Source organism: Pinus tabuliformis, chromosome 8, assembly GCF_031772625.1.
Source record: "Pinus tabuliformis cultivar Carrire ecotype Pingquan chromosome 8, CPIR1, whole genome shotgun sequence".
Lineage (NCBI taxonomy): Eukaryota > Viridiplantae > Streptophyta > Pinopsida > Pinales > Pinaceae > Pinus > Pinus tabuliformis.
The window spans coordinates 1,330,813,155-1,330,836,439 of NC_142294.1; the positions used below are offsets into that span (position 1 = coordinate 1,330,813,155).

The window sequence follows — 23,285 nt, forward strand, 5'->3', positions numbered from 1 at the left end:
ATTTCTCATCATGAAGAAGGTACACTTCCATCAAGTTTATTATGGCATGCTAGATTTGGACATTTAAACTATGACAGTCTCCGCTTATTGAAGAAAAATGGTGTTGTTGGTTTGCCTACAATTCCTAGGAAACATAAGCAATCTGATGCTTGCATTCTAGGAAAGCATAGCAAACAGTCTTTTCATGATTCAAATTCAAGAGCACATAGGAAGATTGAACTCATTCATTCAGATTTATGTGGTCCAATGCCTGTTCCTTCTGCAATGGAAATAAATATATCATGACATTTATTGATGATTACACCAGAATGTGTTGGGTTTATTTATTGAAGAACAAATCTGATGATTTTCAAACATTCAAGAATTTTCATAAATAGATTGAAAATGATGCACAATCTCATATTAGGTCTATTCGCACTGATAATGGAAAAGAATATACATCAAATGAATTTGAAAACTATCTTCGCCAACATGGGATCAAACATCAAACAATTGTGCTAGCTGAATGGTGTAGCTGAAAGAATGGTGTAGCTGAAAGAATGAATAGAACAATCTTGAATATGGTATGATCCATGCTTTTCTTCAAAAATGTAAAGATAATGTTTTGGGCTGATGCTGTTCTATGTGTTGCATATATAAAGAATAGATGTCCATCTAATGCTAGAAGAAACAAGACTCCTTATGAATTGTGGTATGGACATGTTCCTTCGGTAAAACATCTCAGGATCTTTGGTTCCACCTATTATGCTTTGATACCAAAGGTACATAGAAACAAACTTGGTGCTAGAAGTCGTAAGTGTATCTTCCTGGGGTATTCAAACAACTCTAAAGCATACCGCCTCTATGATGAAGTAAATAAAAAGTTTGTTGTATCTAGAGATGTCATTTTTCTTGAATCATCCAAATCTGACAATGTTGTTGAGCGGCAACTTGATCGCTTGGATAGATTCGCAAAAACGAAATCATTTCAAGAATTTGATAATCAGATTCCACATCTTGAAGGGGGGATTCCTATACTAGAACAACATGTGGAATCTTCTTCTGAAGAACAATCTCCTCTGCATGAAACTCCAACAACGGATGATGCTTTAAGTGATGTAATTGATAGAATTGGGAGACTCAATCTTGATTCAGTCCCAACTCAATCAACAGAGCAGCCTGGACCATCTCAAAAAGGTCCCCCAAAGTGGCTGACAAAGAAACTTGAAAGTGTTCATCCTGATGAAATTGGAAAAACAGGAACCAGAAATTCAAACCGACAAGATGGAGGTGATGTAGATGACTCTAATTCACCTGTTGATATGGATGTTACTTATGATTGTGAATTGAACTTGTCTACAGATTTTGAACCAACTTCCTTCAAAGAAGCTGCTTCTCATGATGAATGGAAAGAAGCGATGAAAAAGGAGTATGATGCCCTCATAAAGAATGGCACTTGGAAGCTGGTTGATCCTCCATTTGGAACCAAACCAATTGGCTGCAAGTGGGTCTACAAGAACAAATACAAAGCTGATGGCTCACTTGACAAGCACAAAGCTAGGCTTGTGGCAAAAGGTTTTGCACAGAAGGAAGGGGTCGATTATGAGGAAACTTTTGCCCCCACAGCAAAATGGGCCACCATCCGGACACTCTTTGCACTAGCAGCTCAGAACGGTTGGAAAGTCCATCAAATGGATGTAAAAACTGCATTCTTGAATGGAGATCTAAAAGAGAATGTTTTTATGTCCCAGCCTGAAGGATTTGCTGTGAAAGGACATGAACAAAAAGTATGCAAACTTGTGAAGTCCTTGTATGGCCTCAAACAAGCACCGCGAGCTTGGTATGAAAAACTAACTGAGCATCTTCTGAAACTCAACTTCAATCATTTTGATCTTGATGATGCAACTTTATTTGTCAAGAAAGTTGGCAAAACAGTTGTATATCTTGTGGTATATGTAGATGATCTTTTAATGACAGGGAACAATGAAAGCTACATTGGATCCATAAAGAAGGAATTGGGGAAAAGTTTTGAAATGACTGATTTGGGCTATGTTCATTACTATCTTGGCATTGAAGTAACCCAACATCCAAAATCCATATTTCTTTCTCAAAAGAAATACATTGGAGATTTGTTTAACAGATTTGGCATGACAGAGTGCAATCCTCTTTCTACTCCAATGGAACAAAACTTAAAGCTCACATCTATTGAAGGAAAGGAATTTGAGGATGCAACAAAGTATAGATAGCTTGTAGGAAGTCTCATCTACCTCACTACTACCAGACCAGACATTTCATTTGCTGTTGGAATCCTCTCCAGGTTTATGCAAAAGCCTTGTGAGGAATATTGGTCTGCTGCAAAAAGAGTTCTAAGGTACTTGAAGGGAACTCAAGACCTTGGAATCAAGTATACACAGGTGGACGACTTCAGCTTGATTGGATACTCTGATTCAAACTTCGATGGAGACAAAGAAACTGGGGTATCTACTTCAGGATATGCTATGAGTCTTGGATCAGGAGCTGTCTCTTGGAGATCACACAAACAATCAGTTCCAGCAGATTCCACAACAGAAGCAGAATACGTGGCAGCAGCTGAAGCAACGAAAGAAATTGTGTCGCTCAAGAAAATTCTTGAAGATTTGCAGGTAAAACAAGTACAATCAACTCCACTCATGATTGACAACACCTCTGCAATAAAGTTGGCCAAGAATCCAAAGTTCCATGATCATACAAAGCACATCAATACTAAATATCATCTGATCCGACATCATGCTGAGGCCAAAACAATCCATCTCCGTCATTGTTCCACAAATGAGCAAATTGCAGACATCTTCACCAAAACGCTTGCAAGAGAAAAGCTTGAAAGATTCAGAATGATGCTTGGACTCACCAACATCCCTTCAGATTAAGGGGGGGAATGTTGACACCTAATCCTTTGCGGTTGGGTGAACCTGGAATGTGAACAGTCATCAGAAGATGAACTGAGCAGTCACATTCTTGTATATAACAATAGCTACCTAATGTAATAAATCGAATCAGTTTTTCTGAGTTTTCTGCCAAACTGGAGTTAGTCCTGGCCTGACACAATGATTACTTCAGAGATAGAAAGAATGCACCAGACCTCAAAAGACCTCATTTCCAAGTGATTTTAGTCCAATCTCAACAAGATCAGTCATCAAGAAGTTCATAGTTAAGTGTTAGGATGATTATTAAGCTTCTTGAGATTAATAAGTGACAAATTTTAATTGTTTTTAGGGCTTATTATTATTAGCCTTCTTGTGATTAGCTACTAAATGCAATACTTCAAATCTGATATTTCATGACAGCCTACAATACAGGACTATGAAGGAGGATCAAGGCCACAAGGCTTTACGGCCGTACTTCAACAATTGATAAGTCAAATGTAGGAGCCCAAATGCCAATGTTTTGGCTTTAAGCAAGCAATGAAACCCTTCCAATCGTGTGCACTAACCTGCAATCACAAATTTGTTAGCCCTAGACTATATGCAACAAGGAATAAACCTCAATATACTTGTGGCTAAGTTAGAAAAGGACTCTAGGCCTTATGGCTAGGGCTAGAGAGAAAAATTAGATGGACCAATGAACACCCAAGCCCAAAGAAAAAATTAAAATGATTTCCAAGAGGACACTAGGCATGCAATCAACCATAATCAGTTTGTAAATCAAATACAATGAGTTTCATGAGCCTTCTAATGGATCAAAATTTTAATGGCAATTTTCCAAGTCAAAATCAATATCAAACCCTTGCAAAAATATTGATTAGGTCTGCAACAAGATTAGATTAGCATATGATCAAATGCAACAATTTTGTGAGCCCTCCAGTGCTTGCAGCTAGGGATAAATAGGCATCACAAGCTTGCAGCCAAGCCAAAATGGCTCAATGCCCTTACTGGCCACCAAAAGAGGTTAGTAATTAGACTTTCAACCATCAAAAAAAAATTCAATAAGCCTGCAACAAGCAACCAAGCCAGATTTTAGCAAGAGAATGATGAAGATAGCCACAAATTTTATTTGCAAAGTTTTTTAAATAATAAGCCCTTGTGAAACATTCAAATTTGCATGAATTTATCCCTAGTAGGGCTTGCGGCTTCCTTATAAAAATTCGTTGAAGGAGAAAAGAGCCACAATATTGAATATTGAACCCTTTGTATGCCTAGTTAGGCCTTGAACCCCTCACGGCTTTGACAAAATGCTAGACGAGCATCAAGAAATGGTGATCTTAGGCCCAAACCCTAGTCGTCTAAGCTAGTTTAGGGTTGAAACCCTCTAGGAATCGATCTCTTCTTTGATCTCTTGAATATCTACTTGCAAAATAATTTCAAGAAAAACCATATTCGTCCCTCTAGATTTACAAGAAAATGAAAAATAAAAACCCCAAGATGGTTATATATACAAGGAGAAATAAAATACAAGGGTTAGAAAATAATATACAAATTATTTACAATATTCACAAATAAAAAAAATTGCTCTAATTAGCATATCTATCTTTCATTGCACGAATAGATTGAAGATAAATCAATAAAGTAAGCTTTTTATATTAGATCCATGGCCAAGATCTCTACAAAACAATTGTTAGGTAAGTCCTGGAAGTGTAACACAATGGGCTCTTAAGCTTCTTATCTTGGGAGTTGGCTGGTCCAACTGAAGACTTGCCCTCACACCCAAGATCTGAATATTAATGAGATCTCTACACAACTAAGATCAAGCTATTAGATCAATAGAGGCTAGATCACACAATAAACCTTCAAAATCTAGAGATACCTGCTAGCTAGATCAAATTTTATGTGTTACTCTAAACCCAGTAACTAATGCAATATACTTGCGCAAATAGTTAATCCAACCACTGGCTAATGAAATAATAACTTATAGAATTTTACTTCAGTAGAGCATTAGGAACATGATTCAAAAAAATATTACCAATAAGCAGAAGAGGAACACCATCATGAATAAACCCCGAAAGACTTCTAATTTATTATTCCAAAAGAAAGATTACATCCAGCAGAACTTGACTCAAATCTTGCTCAAGATTTTTTAATGAGTACATGATACAATGAGAAGCATAATAGCTTCCTTATATAGAAAATGAGAGCATCAAACCCCTCCAAGTGGAAATAACGGCTAGTTTCCTTGATCCATGGCTTGATCCTTGTCAAATTAATTTGATCCCTTGATAACTGGTGCACAGATCTCCAAAAGAATTTGACTTCCTTGATTGTTGGGCTGGATGGACCAAATTTTGACTTTTGGGTGGTTTTGGACCACTGGAGAATCTTCAAAAAATAGAATTATCATAATTCTCGCATTCAGAAAACCACCTTGACCCAAAAATTCGATTTTCTTGAGAAAATATTCCTTTTGGCCCAATGAATTTTTGAACTGCGACTTTTTGCCTTGGAAATGAGTCCTTTCTAATTTTTTACTTTGAAAAAGGACCTCAATAATTTTTTGATAATTTTTCCACTTGGAGAGAATTTAATTTTCTCTCATTTTAATTTTTTGACATTTTTCCAATTTAATTATTTTGACATTTTCACTGGAAAATAAAATAAAAGACTCAAGAGGGGATTACACATATTTTCCACCCTCAAAGTGGGTCTAAAAATATTTAGGCGATGATGTCTAATTATGAGTAATCATCCACCTAAAATATTCCTAAACAACACTTTTTACATCAAGATATTACATAGACATCCCTTTAGAAGGGGAAATTTACAATAGACACATGACCTCTTAGACTCGACCAAATTCTCCAACACAAGACAGATGATATAGTATGATAAAAATACATAGACTCGATAACACTAGGACTCACCTAAGACCTTACCATCGAGCCCCACTCTAGCTTAGGGGGATGCTTGGGAGAAAAATCTGCCAATTACTTGGGTTCGGAAACACAAATAATTGGTAGAGGGTAAAATACTCCCTAGAGTGAAACTCTTTGCTAAGGATCAAAGGCTTACCTAGATGTTTTTAAATGGCTTCATAGTCATACTAGAATAATTTTTACAATAGAGGCCCAAAGGGTAGCAAAAGCAAAGGATCAAAGGCTTACCTAGATGTTTTTAAATGGCTTCATAGTCATACTAGAATCATTTTTACAATAGAGGCCCAAAGGGTAGCAAAATTTGGGATTACAATGACAAATTTGAAGTTGTGTGATGACGATGACTTTGAAAATATTTATCCACTGATATGTACTCTGCTTCTTGGGGTAGTTTACACATGTGGTCAACATGTCCGTAGCCACCCTTTGCATTTTGATTTTTCTTTCCTTTATTTTGTTGTGGCCATGATATACTCTTCTATTTCTTTTAGCTACATCAGCCTCCCAAGGAAAAAAATTTGAGCCCTACCCAGGGATGTGGACATGTGATTGCTAAATCTCAAAGAACCAATGATAAGTTGAACCCAAAGAATGGAAGTGAAATATGGGTTTGCAGTGTAAGATGGAAGGTGTTAATTACGACATAGGGGCAAATGGAACTATGTTATCTCAATCAGAGCTTCCCAAGTAGTGCCCCTCATATACCCAAAGGGCCTTAAGGGAGGTCCAACTGGACTAGGATCAAAGATTAACCCCCCAAGTAAGGTGAGAGAACAAGATCACAATCAAAGTTTGTCAATCTTCTAGATCACCCAATAATCCAAACCAAATGCCCAAAAACAAACAAGTATAAGCACTCAAAATTACAAAATGATCAAAGGACCTTTTGAATTGTAGCCCACCTTCATCCAGGTGATCAAGTTGGATGGGTGAGAAGCAAATCGTTGATGCAAGTGGTGGAGATATATGGCATATCATCATCTAATGGAAGCTATAAGGGGCTATTGGATGTCTAGGTAGATATCCAATGTAGCAGAAAAGCTTTCTCCTACGGGGTTACCCATCTTGGTGGGTAACAGTCCTTTTCTCCATACAAATGTAAACAAAAACTGGACTACCAAAGGTGCGTAGATGACTTAATTTTAGCTTCACTCCAATGAACACCTCCTCGGGAGTCATATCCTCCAACAGCATGTGAGGACTTCTACTCTATAGATACATAATTGTATTGCACGCCTCTGCCCAAAAAAACAAAGGCAATGCCTGGTTATACATCATTGCCCTCATTGTGTCCATTATGGTACTATTTTTCCTCTTTGTGACCCCATTTTGTTGAGGGTTCTAAGGTATCGCTAGCTCCTTCTTAATCCCTGTTGCTCGACACAAATCTTAGAACTCATTACAAGTATACACGCCACCATAATTCAATCTCAACACCTTAATCTGCTTCCTAGTCTGGTTTTCCACAAGAGCTTTAAACTATTGAAACCGACTGAAAACCTCACCCTTGGTCTTCAAAACGTAGATCCAAGTCTTCCTGGAAAAATCATCTATGAATGTCACAAAGTACAAAGACCCAATTATTGATTCTACTAACATAGAACCACAAATGTTTGAATGCACCAAGTACAACACAACCTTGGACTTGTTCTTGCTGTGAGGAAATGCAACCTTGACCCCCTTGCCAAGCGCACACTCCCTCTTGCTCCAACTTGATCTCCAGAAAACTTGTAACCATTCTTTGTAGAATAGGATGAGTCCTATAGTGTAGGTGTCTCATCTTCCTATACCAATTTTCGCTCTAGTTGTCACACTCATGTGCAAAAGCCTTCACCAGTTGTCCTCTCAACATATACAGATTCTTCTGCCTTTTCCCAATTACTCACCTCCTGTTGGGATCAAGGCCTTTCATCCCATTAGACACTTCACCTCCCATGAAACTGACCTAGTCCTTTATCCTCCATGGTTGAAACCGGTAGGAGATTCTTGCCCAAACCCGATACAAACATTGAAACAACACTTCATTCACCTCCATGATACCCCCGAAGTCCATTTGAAACTCAATACTGCCAATGTCCTCTACTGCATACTTGGTATTATCACCAAGCTCTATATGCATATCTTTAAGCTCCTTGGTCATGTTGGTGAAAATGTCTGGAGACCCGGTCACGTTACGAGATTCTCCCCTATCTACAAAACAGAGACCTCTCATGAGGATTCTAGAAAGGCATAACACCATGGCAAAGTTCTTCTCAAACTTTTCAACCAACTCATCCATTTGTGCAACGACTATCATGGCTATCTTTCCCTTGCCCTTCTTCGTGTTTGGACATTGACTAGCGAAATGCCTAAACTTGTGACATGAAGAGCAATTGACATTCATCACGTCCTTCGCCCTTTTACCCTATGACGGTCCACCTCCACTCTAGTTTTGCTTGGCCTTCCCTTTGTCCTTTTTCACTTGTGTAGCAAGAGCAAGCTCCTCTTTCGCCTCACCACTCCTTCGTCGTCCTCCGGCTAATGAATTCTCCTAGATCACTGTCTAGCTTAAACATCCTACTACTGACTCCAATCAAGAAATTGTTGCCTAGCTAGGATGCCATCCACAAAGGTGGTTCAATACTAGCCCTTGCACACTCCCTCTTGCTCCACCTTGATTTCCGGAAAACCTGTAACCATTCTTTTGCTCCCCAACACCATCATAACAAAAAAAGGAACCAGCAAGAGAATGCCAAGCCATATAGCTATGATGTTTGGTTGAGTTTTAGTTTCTTGCCTGCAATAAAATGAAGGAGGAATGAGAATGGGAAAGAGAGGAGAACATATTTCATTCAAAATGAACATATAAAAAACACAAATGCTACATGGAAAATAAAAAGAATGGGATTGGACCCTACTGCTTTGGCTCTTCAATGGTGTCTTCAATCCCAAACTCTAATCTCCCTTGCAAGCTCCTCAAGCAACCCTCATAATCTTCCTCTCACTCACCTCCTCAACTCAAGCTCCAAAATCCCTCTCTTGCTCTCTCAAAATGCAAATGATGCATTGTTAGAGGGGGGAGGCCTTTTATTTCTTTTGGCCCTTCCCTTCCCTCCACCACAAAAAAATTGCGCACAATCTTTACCACGGCGAGCAAATTTTTGGAAGGGGCATCGGTCGGGCACGATCACTCCCGTACCTCTCCATGATTTAAAAAATCACTCCGGGACCGAACAAGATTGATCATCCCCGACCGCTACCGCTTTCGCTCACAGAAAGGCATGGAGCAAAATTTTTAAGGGAGCGCGCTCCCAGAATTCTCTCTCGAACAATGTCGATCTGGATCCGCTCCCGAGCAAAGCATGCTTCGAGAGTGGATTCAGGGGGGAGCGCTCCCCCGCGGCCCTGTCTAGAAGACCTATAACCATCCTCCTCAATGCTGCCAAAGCCCTGTAATGTAGGTTAGCAAATCTTCAATGCCATAACTCACATAAACTAACACTGTCATGTACCAATGCCTGGGTTGGACATCCTAACAACTTGTACAGCCCTCCCTCTCGAACACCAATCACTCTTGTCGAGTCTATGCTCAAGCCCTTAGGCCATACAAGAAGTTGACCATCTTCAAATGCAAATTTGTAGCCTCTATCCTCCAACACTGAAATAGAGAGCAAGTTCTTCTTCAATCATGGTACAAACAGTGCATTTATCATGTGTGGAGAGCCTTCAGACTCTAGTTACAATGATGTTGTCCCAACTCCCTTCACTACATACTAGGCATTATCTCCAAGTTCCACTTGCAATGTTGAATCCTTCTCTATCAAATATGAAAGAGAATCTTGTGAGATTGTCATGTGCCTAGAAACACCATTGTCCACCAACCAAATATCACTACTATCTGTAATAGTGCCTGTAAGAGCGAAGAAAAAGGAATATTCTTTTCAAATTTCATCTACAATCTCATCAAGTTTAGATCCCTTTGTCTTCTTCTGTGGTAGATGCCCATCATCATCATCAATATCAGTTGTTGATGCATGTTGCTTTCCCTTTCTTTTGTTTTGAGGACACTACGAGGCATAGTGACCATTGGGGCACCTGATCTTTGAAAGTTCCTTCTTCAATTGGCACTGATCTTCCACATATATTCCTCTTATCAAAGTTTCTCTTCCTTTTCCTTTCCTTGCATGAGCTGCAAGGGCCTGAGTTTTTTCATCCCGAGGTCTCTGCAAGATGTTCTTGTACAACGATCTAGGCTCCTCTTCGACATAATCAGTGCAAAGTTGATCAAACTTGGGCAGCTCAGCCCGTGCACAAATACCTTGAACAAATGGATCCCATGAAGAAGGAAATCCATTAAGAGCCATTGTAGCAAGCTTTGAATCATCAATGATATCTCCAATGACTATATGTTGATCTCTCAACTGGGAGACTCTCATGAGATAAGTGGCAACTGAATCTGATCTGGACATCATGATACTATCGAGTTGATGCCTCAAGGCTAACTTCCTACTAGTGTTCTTACTCGCAAACAATCCCAGCAAGGAATCTAACTTCCTACTAGTGTTCTTACTCTCAAACAATCCCAACAAGGCATCATACATCTCGTTGGCAATCTTCAACTCGGCAACATGTGGAATCAAATGGTCCTTTACAGAATATATCAAGATCCCTTTAGCCTTTGCTTCATTCTTCTTATGCTTGGCTCTGTCCTCAACATCCGCTAGTTCTGAGAAACTTTCCTTCGCATAATTCTAAATATCATTTTCATCCAAGACAAGGAGTATCCTGGTCTTCCAAGACCCGAAATTTGTAGTACCACCCAACCTATCCTCTACTCTGAAACTAGCCACCATCTTGACAAGAGATAAAAATATGAACAAATTGTTGAATACTAAAATGCAAGGCTTGTTCAATGGTTGATCTTCAACAAAGCTTTGAAACCATGTTGCAATTCTATGGCAAGTGTAGTAGAATACAATTTTTTGATCTGATAATTACTTCCTAATTATTTTCAAACATTTTTTCTCATGCCACTAATATCATTAAATAATTATACATGGAAAATATCAACAACAAATGCAATCGAAACAGTAAAGATTATAGAATGACGTCCATGCACAATAGAAACAATATTTTTCACCTGGATACCCAACATCGAGAGGAAACACAACAGTCCTTTCTTAAGGGTAAATTGTCTTTCAACAAGGTTTACAAATCAAAAATTTGTCTAGAAATTTGTGCCAATAATACAAGTCAAAACATCATTAAACCTGGTCAATCAGATGTAGGTCAAACTAGTCAAAAAAATCAAAAGTCAATGCTAACCAACAGCCTGGTCAAACTACCCTACAGTCAAGCATCGGCCTTACGATCAATTCTTGGCCCTATTCAAAGTCTGTTGTCAAACTTGCAGTTTGCAGTCAATGATCTGCGCATGCGAATTTTCTTCTTTATTCAATTAACTCACACGTTTAGTCAAACTATGCAGTCAAATCTCAATCAAACAATGGTCAAATAGATGTGGTCAACTTCGATCAAGCAATTGTAGTCAAAAAAAGTTTCCCTCTTACACATGTGACCTCCAAAAGAGAGAGAATGATGAAGAAAAGGTAAAAATGATCTCCAGCAACATATTTCTCCTTGGTAGAATTTCTCCTCCACTATAAAAGATTCAATGAACTTGCTATATTGATGATCTTCCTCTCACATGCTTGTTTATTTACATAGAGCTCTAGTGTTGAGTGGAGACCCATCAAGGTGGCTTCTCATCACAATAAACCCCTTCACTAATGGAGCCACTACTGGGTGAAAAACCCTATTCAATAAACAATTCAAACCCTCTCCATAAAAGATAGATCACTCCATCAAGAAGCACAATGTGAGCATCGTGGGCCAATCTCCCCTAGCCAAAATAGCATGGGCCCATGCGAGTAAGACTGCCCCTAGGCCATTCAACCCTAGCCAAATCATCATGGCCCCATTCGTGAATATATCATTACCCCTAGTCAAATCAACATGACCACATGGGAGAATGTTTGCCTAATATTGGAAAAACATCAACACTCATTAACTTCTTCCTTAAGTAGCTTCCAAACCAAATATGTCAAGCTCTTTTCATGAGGGATGTATTAGTACATGAAATAAATCTCACCAAGACCTCCCAAAATAAACCCCATTAGGTGGATCACTTCCTTTTTTCTTATCATGTTTGTTACAGGAAACAAGTGGCATTTAAAGACACAAGATACATCTTAAGACTCATTACCCACCATTTTGTGGGTGATATCCCTAGGAGAAAAAATTTCTCCATGATGGTCCTCAATCGGCAACCCCTCGCAACCACCAACTAGCTCGATGTGCCATTTCTCTGCCACCTGAGCCAACCATGTGGTCCCTCACCCATCTGTCATGATCGTATGTCTGAAGATGGGTTTCCCAAACCTAAAGGTATGCCTTGTTATTTGGTAGTTGAGTATTCTAGTTTATTTATCATGGAAACTTTGGGCATGGATTAATGGGGAATTCGGCAAAAAGAATGGTCTAGGTTTGTGCTCTGGTCCCCCAAGTCTCTTTTGGGATGTTAACCTTGCACCCTAGTCCTATGGTATCCCTTTTACTGACCTATTGGTTTTAGGTATGGTACTACATGGTAGACCCTACTTTTGGTTGCGTGGTCCTGCTCCCCGATTCGCGTATATTACTACCCTTCTGATCATTACACCCCCAATCATCTCTCCTCCCACCTGGGTCCACATTCCTCCACTGGGTCCACATAGGGTCAGCCACCCCCTCCCCTTGCCCCACATCTTGGGTCAAGCCTGGAATGATGCCCGGAGGTTAATGCAGCTAAAAGAAAAAGAAAAAGCATAATTGGCCACATTCAATAGGAAATTGTACCACAAAATGCAAAAGATGGTCGAGACAAAAGCATTTAGCACGTGGGCAAAAGCCATGACATGAGCTCTACCCCATTCCATGGCCATCACCCTAGTTCCTACATGGCCCTTGATGAGCCTCCTTTATCATTCAGGAACCCATGATTGTCCCAACCCCCGGTGGTTGATGAACTGCGTCACCTTATAAGGGGGTATCCACTACTATATTTTACGCATCATGCTCTCATCACCTAGAGCCCCGAGCAGTTAACCAAAGAAAATCGTAAAAAGGAAAAAGGCATATGAACAGTGGAAAAATCAAAGTCGAGGTAACTCATGCACCACTTGCTCCCTCCTACACATTATTTACCCAAGTGTGGGCTTCCCTTTTATTAGTTACACTTGTACCATGGCACGTGATCCAGGTTGCCCTTTTTCATTCCCTACTCCATATCATTAGTATGCCAGATGCCACCACCATTTGAAGGACGTACCACAGACATACCACCCCCTTTAGAGGTAGAAACCACCTGATAGGATGTTTGGTTAACCCTATTTGGAGTTGGGAGACATTAGCACATGCCAAAGCCCACTATGGAAGGGCATACCATTATGAAGTGCTCACTTGTTATCCACGGTTTATAAACTCTTTTACTTGATTTCTTTAATAACTTGGTGTGCTGGAAGGCACGGGGATGCATTGGATCTTATGTAGGATCGCAGTTGGTTTCCATTTGGGTTTGGTCTCCCTCTACAGGTTCCTGACCCAAGAGGGCTACATTGGCACATGTAGGGTGTGTGTGGAGAGCCATGGCCCTCCACAGCAGTAGACAACACTCCATGGATCCCCACAGCCATTCAGAGATTGCTCGTGGTTTACTTATTCAACGAGGAAGATGCACCTAATACATATGCCCAGTTGGCCCCAAAGTTGTCCCATGCACTTCACAGATGATCCAGGACTTGCACGATGATGTGGCATCACCTACACCATCATCCTAGCCCTTGCAAGTGATCTACAGGCATCTTCGATTTGTTAGGAGACCCATGAGGACACTTGTGTGCCCCACACGTCATTTGGAACTCCACAGGTTATTACAAGGGACCAACCCCTTGTCCACTACTTTTGGGAGTTCGACTACACATTATGGCACATATGGACTCCATTAGGCCTCCTCCAAGGCCCAACAACATGCATTATCCATTATTCGATGACTTGAGAGACTTATTCTTTTGTTTATGAGCTAGTTTGGTGGGCTTGTCACCAAAAGTTAGTTATTTTGCACATTATTTTATTGTAGGGCCTAATGTAGATACTAGACCTAATTAGTTAAATTAAACTCATTAGAAGTGTATATATACAAGTGATGTGAATTCATTTTAGCATCATCACTTGGTTGGACTTGTATCTCTTTAGAGAACTTCGCTATCCTTCTTGGTGGACGAAATTTTGGAGCATGGAATGAATTTTGATCTTTGGATCATTTTCTCTTGTCTTGGAGCTTCTTGTTTGGCAATTTTTTTATGGTTGGATATACTCTAATACATGTAAGTGCAATTTTAATGCTATTCTTTGCTCTAGGATTTCGCTATTCTAGGGCTAATTAGCTGCATCTATTATTATGAAGTTGAGGAAATTTGTTTCTAGACAGTGATGCTTCATGTATGGGCCATGTATGATGAGTGAATGTTCCTAGGGATATTTCATAGTTGAAATTTATCTTGATAAGCCATCTATTTTGCAAAACGAAGTATAAAGTCTTTGACATTGCTCTCCTTTGCCTTGATGCTAAGTGAAGCTACATTTAAGGCCTCCTTGACCAAGAAAATCAAATCTGAATTCATAACCATTCTTGACTCCAATCTCCCCAAAGGATTAGGCACTGGTCTACCATAGGTGATCACCCTAAAACTTATTTTCTTCACCTTCTCCTCTTCTTTCTAGGTCTAGCCCCATAGGTCACTTAGGGCATCGAATATCTAACAATCTGGACATCCAAATACTTCGATTTTTGGTCCACAACTGCGTCAATGTGTCCTCAAAAAGTCCTCCAAATTTCATGAGATTCCGACAGTGGAATCTTGAGATATCGCAAGCCCTAGCTCAAAGACCAACTCTTGCCCTTGGTTTCCCTTAGGCTAGAAACCTCACTGGGATCCTTGCACTGCCTTTCATTGAAAATCCATTCCTTGATCCCTTTCCCGTCCTTCATTAGGTCAAGCATATCATTGGTTGCTAAATCCTATCCCCTTGACCTACCCTGGGTCCACTTGGTCCCATGTGGTCCCATATCTTATCAAAGTCAACTCTTCAAAAACCACTTTGGAAACCAAATTCCACAAGGATTTTAGGGTTTAAAAAGCTCCTTTACAAGTCACATTCCCTATGACAAGCCCTCAAATCCCTACTCCCCTACCCTAGAGAATCGTGTACCTTGTTTAAGAAGCAAGCAAGTCCCACTCTTGAGTCTCTCCTAGGAAAGGGTTATCCAGATCACTTCACATCCATCTGAGTTGATCTATCCTTGATAAGTGATTCTCTATATATCAGGTTTCCTCCCATCGGTGAAAGTTCGTAAATAGTAGGAAGCTTTAGTTGTGGTGACAGTGGGCTTTAGCTTCAATGTTGCTCTTGACCTAGCAAGTGCCCCTCTAGGACCCCCTACTAGTTTGAAACTTTGAGCAGTAACAAGACCAAATCAATGGGACAACACACCTCCTCTTGATCTTCAACTAGCATGGCCATCCCCATCAAGCTTTTGAGGAGTTCCTAGTTCTTAGTATAGATCAATTGTTCTCCATCCACCCCTTTAGTAGACTAGTATTTCATTAGTAGGTTCTTTTAAGAGGCCTTGATTGTTAAAGAGTCTCAATGGATAAATCATTCCCAACTCACTCCTAGTGTTGCAAAATGAAGTACTCTTAGTCCTTGACTCTCCCCTTAGGGCCTCATAGGGTAGTGTATTAGATCCTTGTCTGTGGTTGATATATAATAGGACACCCTCATCTTCCTCCTTTGCTCCCTCCACTTTTACCTCTTTTTTCTGATGTGGTTATTAAGGCTTCCTCTTCGCCCTCTCACTCTTCACCTAGTTATGATGATCTCTAGCCCATTATCATGTTGTACCTATGCTTACGCTTTTGGTTACTTCTCTAATTTAAAAGTTTAGCTTATTTTATTTTGTACTTTATCTTTTAGGTTCTAGGAGTTGCTTGGGCACTCCCATAATTGGCCACTACTAGATTGCACTTTTGAGTCTTTTGACCTACTTATTTGTGGTCATTATTGGACATTAATAAAACCCTCTTATCTTACCTTATATGTTTTTCTCATCTTCTAATGATAACAAGGAATATGTTTCTGAATTTCAGTTGTATACACTAATTGATTCTAATATGCATATGCGAGTAGTGAGAAGAATTAAGTGAATTCTTTAGAGATTGTACTTTTAAGTCTCTTAGACGGAGCCCTACTTAATTTTGGTCATTCATGGACGTTAATAAAACATCTTATCTTATCATATATGTTTTTATCATCTTCAAATGATAGCAAGGCATATGTTTAAATAAATTTCAGTTGTATATACTAACTAATTTTAATAGGCATCCACAAGTAGTGAGATGAATTAAGTGGATTCTTTACATAATTACCAATATAATAAAATGACAGATTCTAATCATACCTTGGTTAGGTTCACTACCATTTTATTGTAGAACAAGTATCAAATATCCTGCAACAAAGTGTGATGATTTTAAACTAGAAAATAACAAGGATCAATGGATCTGTCCCGGCCATCTTGCATTGGATCATTGTGCACTAACCCACGTTAGCAATGGATTATTACATATTATTACATAGAGAGGAGTCCCACGTGAATAAGGAAGAAGTGCAACTAGCAAAATGCAAATATTTTTGCTGACAATCATGTGCGCAATCCTACAAAAAGTTTCCATGTTTAACAATTGAAGGGTCAAACCTAAAGATTACACTGTCGTGCTTTTTAGATTAATAAACCTACAACTAGAACATTTTGGCTTTCAAAACATTTTCCAAAGAATATAGCTACTTCTTGTGTCATATAAGCTTTCATAAAATTATCATCAAAGAACATATGCCTTGAAGGGTGCAAGTATTGTCCTATTATAGAAAAAACATTTACATAATATATAGAGCAGGTAAAAAGCCTAGCAAGGCCATAATTCTAGACCTTTACATTTTTCATCTATGGTCTGTAAGTAACATAAAGCAATGTAATTCACAAGATACCAAAAAGGTCAACTTCAAATTATATGTGGTGTGATAATCAAATTCATCCATTCCATTGAGTAACTACCGAAGGACATTGCAATTTTACAATAGAAGCATAACTTTATATAATCTACCATTCTTATTATTAAGTAACAGTGAAGACGTTGTCAAATAACCTATTGCACTTCTTGTATGCTGATGAAGTGAAAATTAAACTCAAAAAAATAGATATTTATGCATATTATACATATAAATTACCTTCTTGGAAGCGATGAAGGTCCTCAAAGTTGACATACTCTGGTTATCCAAAGATGGCTGGATCGATTCAAGTTGTTCAGTAAGACTGAAAGATACAACAAAGCCATTTTAAAAAATCATCAATTTGTATCAACTACATGTAGAAAATTCCGTTTAACTATTCAAAGATAGAGAAGCAACAATTTTGCATCTCCACAAAGTTATACATGAACTAGATTCTGTGATAAAATACTTTTCTTACTTTTGGCAAATGTAAATCAAATCACAATGAATTAATGTGCAATACTACTTCACTATTTACACAAGACAATTACAAATTATGTACAAAAAGGAAGCTCCTAAATATCATCTAGATAGAAGAAAGATAGCATAGAATCATCATAGGGTAATGCAAATCCAAGATGTTGTGACCCTTGCAAAAATTAGTATTATAAGTGTGCCAGCAAAGATAAGTGAACAGTATTCCAATATTTAGAATCATAGTAAGGAAACCAATGCTAATATAGGACAAAGGTGATGAAAATTGGAAATAATACCTTCAAAATTTAAAAAGAAAATTAATTAATTGACAAAAAAATTCAAGATTTAAACATTTAATAGCTCGAGTTCCATGCAGAACATATGTGACAAGGAAAAGTGTAAAGTCACTAATCAGTAAGAACATGATGTAGGAAAAGAAAATTAAGAACTAAAAATCACAACAATAACAAGAGACATGACTAGACTATCGAACACTCCTAATGAATACAATTATTTTGAGCTTATACTCTACGGATTATGGTTGCATCAAATGATCAAACTAGAGTGAATTGGACCATGCAATGAGAATTTAGAGAAAGGAAACGTAAGAATGGGAATTTTCACAATAATATGAACCAAAGGTAGTAGGGGTTTGTGTCCACTACTATAAGCAAAACAATCACTGGGCAGAGAAGCATCCTCTGTTCCCAACTTTAGACAATGAATGGCCTCTCACAATAAGATGAAATCCTTGCATGCATGGGAGTGCACATAAACAAAACAAAAAAAACATCAATAAAGGAAACGAAGCATTAAAACTTTAAAAAGAAGAGAGAAAGGGTCACTTGACCTCTTTATCATAAAAAGTCAGCATAAAAGAAAGATTTTCTAAGATGGGATCAATTCATACATGATGTTGTCTGTGTGAATAAAGAGATTGAACCAAATGGCCTTGTTAAGTGGCCTATAATTACAAAAGCTACAAATAAGCAAAGCTTCAAAGTGATGGGCATCTAGAGAGTATCTTCCAAGTTCATATGTTGGTTGGTAAATGTAGTGTGTTTTGCAATTCGATTATCTCAGAGTATTTATGTCCACTACACTGTTCAATAGATCAAGTTGTCTCTTTAACCTTCCTTCAAATTTTGTATCAGAAATCAATTTGTATTTGCGCATTAGCTATCAGATCAAAGCAAGCACTCCTATTATGGCTTTGATCCCTATAAGGTTAAACATTGTTTACATCGTTGTTGATCTCGCCCTCCATGCATCTTCAACAATTAATGTTAGTTCATTGCTTTTTATCTCAAACTTCTTTGTATTCTTCTCGAATCTTTCTACAATATGATTTACAGGATTACACTAATTCAACATTAAATTTAGTTCCCCTATGTAAAACGTCATCCTCTCATATGATGGCTTTGATCCCTATAAGGTTAAACATTGTTTAATGCATCTTCAACAATTAATGTTAGTTCATTTCTTTTTATCTCAAACTTCTTTATATTCTTCTCAAAACTTTCTACAATATGGTTTATGGGATCACACTAATTCAACATTAAATTCAGTTCCCCTATGTAAAACGTCATCCTCTCCACATACAATCAAACTACTAAGCTAAATGTCTTCAAGCCTCTCCAACATTTTTCTGTGTCTTCCACACACCTCGCTATCTCAATATAATATGCCCATTTTATCTGTTAAGGCCTTCTTTAACTATTTTGCAAACTACCTTGCTTGGATGCTAGAATACAACACTAGAACAATGGTGAACGCAGCTTTTTTTAAGCTTTCTTCAACTTATTCAAAAGTAGACATGCCTATTGTATAGTGACTTCCAAAATAGCACAATGCATGACGCCTTATAGCCTTTCAACTTGCTCTTTCAAGTAGCCAATCTCCATGTCCTTTTCTTTCATCTCTTTATAGTCATGGCCTTACGAAACACTTCAAAGAGCTCAACAACATCTATCCTCAAGAGATTGTCTATACCCTTTTGAAGTTGTAATCCTACATGGACGTTAGTCTTGTAAGATATCCCTTTTATCCTAGGGACAACTCCTAGCACTATCAATGCTTTATTTCTTTGAATGCAATCAAATTGTATATTTGGTCTATACTTGAACTTATGTGCTTTACCTCCTAATTGCATAATTTCTTCCACAATCATGTTCCATGCCTATGCTTTGTCTATTGCAGTTTGCAAGCTCTGTTACTCATAAATTTCCAATGTTGTCAATAGTGGCTTGTTGGATCAGCGAAAGCAAGGCATTAATATTGACCCACCAGGGTCAAGTCTCACCAATGACATAATCGTGCTTGTGCTTGTGCTTGTGAATGCACCAACACAAACAATAATGAATGTGGCCAAATGCATGTCTTGGGTATCTTTGGCAAGAATAAACAATCCCCACTCATAGCTTCTTAATCAAAGAAATCTAATTTGAAAGTTGTTAGTCACACTCTATCCCAAATGGGGTAAGGTGCACGAGTTGTATCATAATAATAGGAATCCAATCACCAAAAAAATATTCCAACATTTACTAGTTGGATCTATCACATGTTAAACCCATAGTTTCAATGAAGCCTCCTATAGATCTTCTATGTTCTCAATGAATTGTCCTCTATCTCACTAAGGGGTTCTGTCAACATCTATATCTCTTCTCAATCCATCCTTACTAGGATCAAGTCTCCCATCTAACCTGTCCTTGTTTCTTTACTTTAGATATATCCCTACTCAAATTTGTTTTTTATCCTACTGCCTCCTTCCTTGTTTCTTTTCAGCTTCTTCCTTTGCCTTGGCCTCTTTCACTCACTCTTTTCTTGTCTCTTGCCATTTTGGTTCTATTGTATTCATGTGTGCTCATATGCCATTCTCTTTCATCTTTCAACATTTCTTCATTCTTTATTTTGCTCTATTTTTACCTTGCTCAAATATTCCCTTCTTTCACTAGTTCTAGTCTTATTCCTCCCATTTTCTCCTCTAGCTTCTTATGTCTTATCTCTTCTCTGCACCATTTCTTCTACAATCTTTCTTTTCTCTTCTAAATGTGTTTGGTGTCTTCTATATTGCATCACTCTAGGTAGTCTCTTGTAGCTTCAAGGTTACCTCTCTCCTTTTTTTCTCAATAAGCAAGTTGGGGTTTTGTTTTGTGTGATTCGCCTTTTGTACCCATGTCCCTTGGCCTTGGCTTTTTCACAGGATTGAGTTTTGCTTCAAGTAAACCAACAAGGGGAAAAATTGTTGGAAGGAGTGGACTTCTCGTGGAATGCATAATATAGGAAGGGCTAGTCTCTTGACATATGATGGAACTCGTCATTTGGGTCCACATAGGCATCTGTCTCTTGGTTATTACAACATCATGTCATTGCTATTACCAAGGTTGAAAGAAGTAGCTTTGTTGTTCCCATGGATGGTGTTGTAACAAAGATAATTTCAAAATATCTTATCAGAGGGAAGGAATTGCTTGAAGAGGACACCACATGAGAAGAAGAACATACCTAGCAACAACCGAAATTGCAATTGCTTGAGGGCAAGCAATGTGGGAAGTGGGGACTATAATGACTTCCTCTAATTAATTTTCCCAAGGCAGGATGAAGTAGCCTATCCAACCCCGTAGGCTATAATCATTTGTAAAGGGAAAACCCATTATTTAATGTTATTGGAGTAACATTGGCTAAATTGGGGGAATTGGAGGAAAAGTTCTGGAAAAATCTAAATTTGGGGCAAAATGGAGGGAAACTTGTTAACCCCTCAAATTAAAATTAGGAGGGAAGACCCCAAAGGGAATCTATAAAAAGAAGATAGGAGAATCATTTTTCTCATCATGGTTGGTGGATCTTTTCGAGTTTTGAGTTGAGGCTCTTGGAGGATTTTAAGACCCCTTTCTTTCTAATTACTTTCAATGGCGAAATATTCCACTCTAGCGAATCCCATCTCTCTACTCTGTTAGCATAATTTTTGAAGCATCATCCATTTGTTTATGGCTATCAAGGGTCTCTAAGGAAGCAAATATGTGGCAACAATGTTTTATGATTGTCTAGGAAGCAAAAAAGGCCTAATCTATGACAAAGTGAGCTTGTTCTAGGCTTTCAAGGGCCGCAATCTAGAAAACGGCCCTATCTGAGGCTTGTGGCCAACTTGAAGGAGATTTTTTGTGGTAGTGAAGTTGATTAAGGGAGGGTAAATCTTACCAGTGAAGTCCTTGAGGTTGTGGCTAGGTTGGAGGAGTATTTACAGTGATAGCGAAGCACCAACAGGGCAGTAAACCCTATCTGAGGCAACAAAAGTGTATTATCATTTATGTGGTTGTAGGGCACTAATTGGCAACAAAATAACCTTGATTCTTTCTCCTTAAGGTTGTGGCCCATCTTGGATGTGTTTTCCTGTGGCAACACATTCACCTGATTAACTTTGGGAAGCGAATAGCATCGATTCTTCACCTGAGGCTACGACCCACCTTAATGGCATTTCCTAAGGCAGCATAGGGTTCTGAAGGACTAATATTTGTGGAAGCAAGTGTATCTGGCATCTATTTGGGCAACAAATTATCATCCAGACGTCTTTTGAAGTAGTGAAGGTTCTTGTGTTCATATTTGAGGTAGTGGCCAATTATAAGGGCATCTTCTTGTGGCAACGCAATTGCTGTAGGGTAAAATTTCCAGATCTGACAATGGAGGAGAGTTCACTTCCAGAGATTTCATTGACTTTTGCAAAGAAGTTGGAATCAGAAAAGAGACCATTGTACCATATAACCCAAAACAAAATGGTGTGGCCAAGAGAAAGAATAGAACTATCATGGAAGCGGTCAAAGCTATGTTGCATGATCAAAAACTGCCAAAGTTTCTATGGGGAGAAGTTGTGAACACAATTGTCTATGTCCAAAATAGATCTCCTCACCATGCCCTAAACAACAAGACTCCTAAAGAAGTCTTCACTGGTGAGAAGCCCGAAGTTGGGCACCTGAGGATCTTTGGTTGTCCTGTCTACTTCCATGTCCCAAAAGAGAAAAGGAACAAGTTGGAAGCTTAAGGTAAGAAAGTTATGTTTGTAACTTTGTTGGTTATTGTGAGAATTCTAAAGCTTACAGAATATACGTACCTAGTCAAAGAAATATAGAATTTAGCAAGGATGTAACATTTGATGAAGATGCAACTCTTGGAAAAGCAAGAGACACTCCTCTTCCTCATGCTAATGTTGATAGTCAAGATGATGTATTTGAAATACAAGAAGATCCTGAAGCTAAAACTGATCTTGTCGATGACCCATGGAGCCCATGGATCCTCCACCATGTGATCCTCCTTCTAAAAGGAGACCTTTATGGCTTCATGACACTCTTCAAGATGTTGATAAACATGTTGCCCCCAAAGATACTTTCAGAGAAAGCAAGAAACCTTGTTGGTTCCAAGGATCAACATTATTCAAGCTGAACCGGGCACTTTTGAAGAAGTTGTAAAGACCCAAGTGGTTCCAAGACCCCAAGGTAAATATGTTGTATCTTCTAAATGGCAGTATAAAATTAAACATGGTGTTGATGGCGGTATTGAAAAATATAAAGCTAGATTTGTGGCTAGAGGTTTCTCTCAGAAAGAGGGAATAAACTATGACAAAAAATTTGAACTTGTTGCCCGTTACACCACCATCTGATTTATTGTAGCTCTAACTACTAGCTAAGGATGGTCTCTTCACCAAATGGATGTGAAGACTGCTTTTCTGCATGGCTTCTTAAATAATAAGTATGTGTGGAGAAACCACAAGGCTTTGAAGTACATAAACCAAAAACTCACGTGTGTAGGCTGAAGAAAGCCCTCTATGGTTTGAAGCAAGCTCCAGTAGCTTGGTACGCTCACATAGATAGCTTCT

The 23,285-nt window shown here is 38.5% G+C and overlaps 1 protein-coding gene across 1 annotated transcript in view; it reads right to left on the reverse strand.

Annotated features, from left to right (window-relative positions):
- Positions 1-23,285, reverse strand: part of LOC149240377 (phosphoglucan, water dikinase, chloroplastic-like) — a 246,842-nt gene that overhangs the window by 119,174 nt on the left and 104,383 nt on the right. Inside the window, exon 7 of the mRNA XM_089373687.1 lies at positions 17,183-17,267. Within this exon, the coding sequence (XP_089229813.1) occupies positions 17,183-17,267 (85 nt within the window). The remainder of the gene's footprint in view (positions 1-17,182; positions 17,268-23,285) is intronic.